General features: G+C 40.7%; 2 protein-coding genes across 2 annotated transcripts in view; both read left to right on the top strand.

The window, feature by feature from the left end:
• Positions 1–394: 394 nt before the first annotated feature.
• LOC130561821 (zona pellucida sperm-binding protein 4-like) lies at positions 395–2,204 on the top strand. The gene is made up of 8 exons (XM_057346407.1): positions 395–706; positions 779–966; positions 1,032–1,129; positions 1,204–1,361; positions 1,462–1,654; positions 1,724–1,871; positions 1,952–2,024; positions 2,097–2,204. Exons 1-8 carry the CDS (start codon positions 397–399, stop codon positions 2,165–2,167), a joined length of 1,239 nt encoding a protein of 412 aa, XP_057202390.1. The 5' UTR covers positions 395–396; the 3' UTR covers positions 2,168–2,204.
• A 2,052-nt stretch (positions 2,205–4,256) lies between these two features.
• LOC130561242 (zona pellucida sperm-binding protein 4-like) overlaps positions 4,257–5,016 on the top strand; it is a 2,766-nt gene continuing 2,006 nt past the window's right edge. The window contains exon 1 of the mRNA XM_057345445.1: positions 4,257–4,368. Within this exon, the coding sequence (XP_057201428.1) occupies positions 4,257–4,368 (112 nt within the window). The remainder of the gene's footprint in view (positions 4,369–5,016) is intronic.

The following is a 5,016-nucleotide window of genomic DNA, read 5'->3' as shown; positions in this document are numbered from 1 at the left end:
TTTTCAGTGTATGGTCAATAAATAAAGGAATTAATAAAGATGACCCAATGTTTCCTGTCATGACCCAATTTCCTGGCCCACCTGTCATGTCTCTATTCCCCACCGGTGGGGCCCGCCCCACACTTTGAGAAACACTGGCTTAAATGAACAGCAAACAGATGTTGACAACTTATCATTTTTTTAAAATATGCTTTACTTTCATTGGCTTTGTAGAGATTGGTTAAAACATGATCGTATAAAATCCTGCGAGTGAACAGAAATCACCTTGTTTGTAGCTTCCAGAAGGTCTGGAGAACAATCATTGTTAATTGATCAAGGAGGAGCTACAATTTATGACTGACGATTTGCAGAGTATATAAGACAAAGCACACGACTCTCAGAGTGTCTGCTTGTGGCATGATGGCGGGAACTACAGGGATGGTTTGTCTTGTGGCTATTTGTGTATGGTTTTGTGCTGTCTGTTATGCTGTTCCACGGTTTAGTAATTTTCCCCAAGAGCTTCAATCTCCAGTCTTCCAGCAAACTGAAGAACAGTTTTCTCAGAAGTTTCCACTTCAGAAGCCGGTGGTGCAGTCAGAACCTCTTGACAAATGTGCTGTAGCTGATTATGAGCAGATCCTGTGTGGACAACCTGGTATTAGTGGTGCCGATTGTGAAGCTATAAACTGCTGCTTTAATGGGCAGGAGTGTTATTACGGGATGTCAGGTAAGGGTGTTAGACCAGTGAAATGTTTCTTGCAAAGCTTTTTCCCTGATAACTTCCTCTCTCTCATTAAAGTGACTGTCCAGTGTATAAGAGATGGTCAGTTTGTGTTGGTGGTGGCTAGAGACGTTTCGCTGCCTCATCTGAGTCTGGACACAGTCCGTCTGCTGGGTGGAAATGAAGCACCTTGTGGTCCTGTTGGTTCCACACCTTCCTTTGCCATATACCAGTTTCCAGTCACTGCCTGTGGCACCAGCATGATGGTGAGTTTGCTGTTGATGCGTTATATGTCTGGAACAGATTTGATGTCAATTGTTTTTGCCTGCAGGAGGAAAATGGTTATGTGGTGTATGAGAACAGAATGACTTCATCCTATGAAGTGGGGATTGGACCTCTTGGCTCCATCACAAGGGACAGTCAATTTGAGTAGGTCATCTGTGTTTTCTCTCAGGACTGTGAATCCTCGAACAGATGTAAGAAGCTCACTGTTTGTTGTCTAGACTTCTCTTCCAGTGTAGATATTCTGCCACTGCTGTGGAAGCTCTGGTTGTGGAGGTCAACACCGTTCCTCCACCTCCCCCTGTAGCTGCTCCTGGACCCCTCAGGGTGGAGCTTAGACTGGCAAATGGCCAATGTGTCACTAAAGGCTGTGCAGAAGGTAATGTGCTAGTCTTCAAAAAATGCTCAAGAGGAGTGATGCTTGTAGCACTGGTCTCAAACTCTAGACGGGACGGTAATGGTAAAGTGTTCCTCCTCAGGAGATGAGGCGTACACGTCCTACTACGGTGAGGATGAGTATCCAGTCACAAAAGTCCTGCGAGACCCTGTGTATGTTGAGGTGCGCATTTTGGAGAGGACTGACCCCAATCTTGTCCTGATGTTGGGACACTGTTGGGCGACATCAACCCCTAGTCCTCTCAGTCTACCCCAGTGGGATCTTCTAGTTGATGGGTGAGTAGAATCCCAAGCCTTTGTCCAGAGTGTGCTGTGAACGAGTCCTGACTGTCACTTCTGTTTAAGATGTCCTTACCAGGATGACCGTTACCTGACTGCACTGGTTCATGTAGTTGGCACGTCTGATCTTCAGTTCCCGACCCACGCCAAGCGCTTTGTTGTGAAGATGTTTACGTTTGTGGATCCATCATCACTGGCCCCTCTGCAGGAGACTGTATGATTTCCTTAAAGCCTTTCGTATCATCTAAATTACATTTTGTATTTGTTGCTTAAGCTGATCTCTTTGTTGGTCAGATCTATATTCACTGTAGTACTGCGGTGTGCCACCCTGCTTCTGGTTCCTGTGAGCAGAGCTGTGCCAGGAAAAGTAGGTGTTTCACTTTGATTTGTGAACCACATCAAAAGACATCAGTTTCATCTTCTGATTCTTGTGTTCCAGAGAGAGCAGTTGCTGGAAAAAGCAGCGAAGAAACCGTTGTTTCCAGTGGAGGTGTTTTCTTTACGATGTAAATTTCCTTGCTGATTTTAATAAAGTTCTTAGACTCTACCTGTTGTCAGCATTTGCTTACATGGTGGCATTTTCAATAGTTTTTCCCCAATGGCAATTGAAGTGTCTTGAGAGAAAGATGACCGTTTTTATTTTTGGGTGACTATCAGTCTAAACTAAATTCATATGTTTGTACAGTATAGGTGTAAGTTCTAATATGGTCATGTTAACGTTTGCTTGGTACCCTAAAGTTTTTGTATTGAGATGCTTTATTGTAAAATTACCACTAAGGTCCTGAGCATTAACGTCTTAACATGAACTAGCTAAAAAAAAGCACATTGCGTTTAAGCATTGTAAATTGTAGTTAGTATGGTCATGCATTGTTCGTGCTTATGCATTCATTTTTACAGGTACCTTTAATTTCTAAAGTTTGTTGGTAAATGTTGACCCCCAACATTAAGGTTAAGAAATATTGTCGGAGTCCGAAATTCCATACTGCCATATATAGTAGGCGAACGAATGGTATGTCCGAAACCTCGGTCTTCATAAAACAGTAGGCGAGAATTTCCCGGCTGGTGCACTTTCTCGCGAGATTTGGACGTGCGTATACTACTGTTGCGTCCGAATACGCCATATAGTATGAGAAAACCGTATGTCCGAATCCTCGGTATTCATAAAAGTAGGTGAGAATTCCCGGATGGCTTGTTACGCCCACATTCTGAAGCACCCAGCGACAGATACTTGGGATACTTCTCTATCCCATGAGCCCACGGGACAGAATAAGTTCATATAGCGGAGAACTGCGAGGCAGGGGTTTACAAAAGTATTACTAGCCAACAACGCGTTTCTTTGTTGCATTTGTTAAAGTGCTGTAGCGTAAAGTTAACCTGTAAGATGCTACATAGTAAAGTATATTTGTGATTTTGCTGTGAAAATGCCGTGTTTTGATATTTCTAGCTTAAAGGTGCGTTCCACGCACACACGCGTCTTCGAAGTAGATTTAACGTTACATATATTAAAACCATACGCAAGTTAAAGACGCTTTTTAATGTCTGTGTAACATGTGACCTGTAATTTCTCGATAAGTATTGCAAATCACAAAAATATCACAATATGAAGTACACATCACAGTAATGTAGCTTACGTCTGTTAATATGCGGTACAAAGCATTGTTCACTGCTTGCATAGATACATATAAGTAATGTAAATAAACATAATGTATTTTATTTGTCCATTAGTACTGTGATGAATTCAGGAAAATTTGAGTTGAATAAACAGCGAGTTAACATATGTGCAACTACCTCCACATTTAAATGCAGTATTGAGCACAAATCAGAGGTCACTTGAATCTTGTTTGACTGTTACAGGGACAGATGAGCACACTTGTTAACATCACGACGGCGGTCAGCTGCGAGATGGCAGTGGGATGTGGGGTTCAACACCTGTAGATACAGGATCATTTGTTACAACAATAAATTGAAATAAAGCTTTGATTTATGTGATGTTAACTTGTATATGTATTGATAATTATTAAATTCATTTATTTTCTTACATCAAATTTACGTATTTTTATACTTGTTTATTCTATGGTTTTCTGTCAATAAAACATATTACTTCATGCATTACGTCATTGCTTCACTGAAAACGTATGCATTCAAACTTTTGAAGTCTGTATTAATGCATAGATGGCATATGGCAGTACAATTACATTTAGTAGCCTATTTTAATACAATATATAAATATATGGATAAAAGCGTCTGATAAATGACTAAATGTAAAATGTAAATATCATTTTCAGGAAAAAAATAAGTGTAGGTGTGGGCTAGCAATGCATTTCGAGGGTACATTTAATTTATAAGCAATAATACTTATATTCCTTGACAATAAAATCAGCAGTGCTCTCCGAAGGCGAGATCGTCGAGCAGCTGCCCGACATCTCCTTTGTGAAGGCATTACAAACACGTTGCAAATGCTGGGAAAACTCATGGAAGCTAAAGTTAGCATTACTGATGTTAATGCGCCTGTCTCTCATAACTTCAGTTTTTGCGCTTGTGATTACGTCGCATGGTTAATCTCTGGCCCGTGTACACTCCAGTACAGTAGGTGGCGGACATGCGCCACAAACGTAATTTGCTCCCCGCCATTAAAAAGGAAAAGAAGATCATCAATACGGCGGACAACGGCCGATCGCATTCATACTACAACCGTTCAGGGAAAACAGTACGTACCCATTTTGAGTACGTACCTACTGAAATAATAATACATTTACAAAACACAATTCATAAATTCACAGCACAATTCACATTCACAAAATCAGATTCGTAAATTCAAAACACAATTCATAAATTCACAAACATTTTCCCCAAATGCTCACACAAATATATCTCGCAGAAATAAATTCAGAATGTTTTCACAAATATGTATAAATCATGTTCTTGAATTACTTTCCAGTAAACATTTGTGAATGTTGTTACGTGTATTTATGGATTGGTGAATCTGCATTTGCAAATCGTCACACGTGTGTGGATTGCTTTGAATTTGTGTGTGGTATTTTTGAGACTGTCCTGCCACGGTGAGATTCAAGCGTAACTTTTTTTTAAGGATGGCCTGTTCAGCCAATCGCGTTGAGCTTTTGATCCACCAATCAAAACGCTCCTTACTGAAGTGACTCGAGAAGCTCGACGCTGCACAGTTCTGTGCAGTGTGCCTGCATCGGTTCAAAAACAGAGAGGGACGCAAGAGCACACTCAACAAGTAAGTAAAGTTTACTTTTTATACCTGATGCCACTCTATATCTCATAAAATATTCATAAAGCTTGTTTTTGTTACTGAGCTGGCGGTGTTGAATTGAAGGTGAACATGTTTGAACTGG

The sequence above is a fragment of the Triplophysa rosa genome, linkage group LG11, assembly GCF_024868665.1.
Source record: "Triplophysa rosa linkage group LG11, Trosa_1v2, whole genome shotgun sequence".
Lineage (NCBI taxonomy): Eukaryota > Metazoa > Chordata > Actinopteri > Cypriniformes > Nemacheilidae > Triplophysa > Triplophysa rosa.
This window is presented reverse-complemented; position numbering and strand designations above follow the sequence as displayed.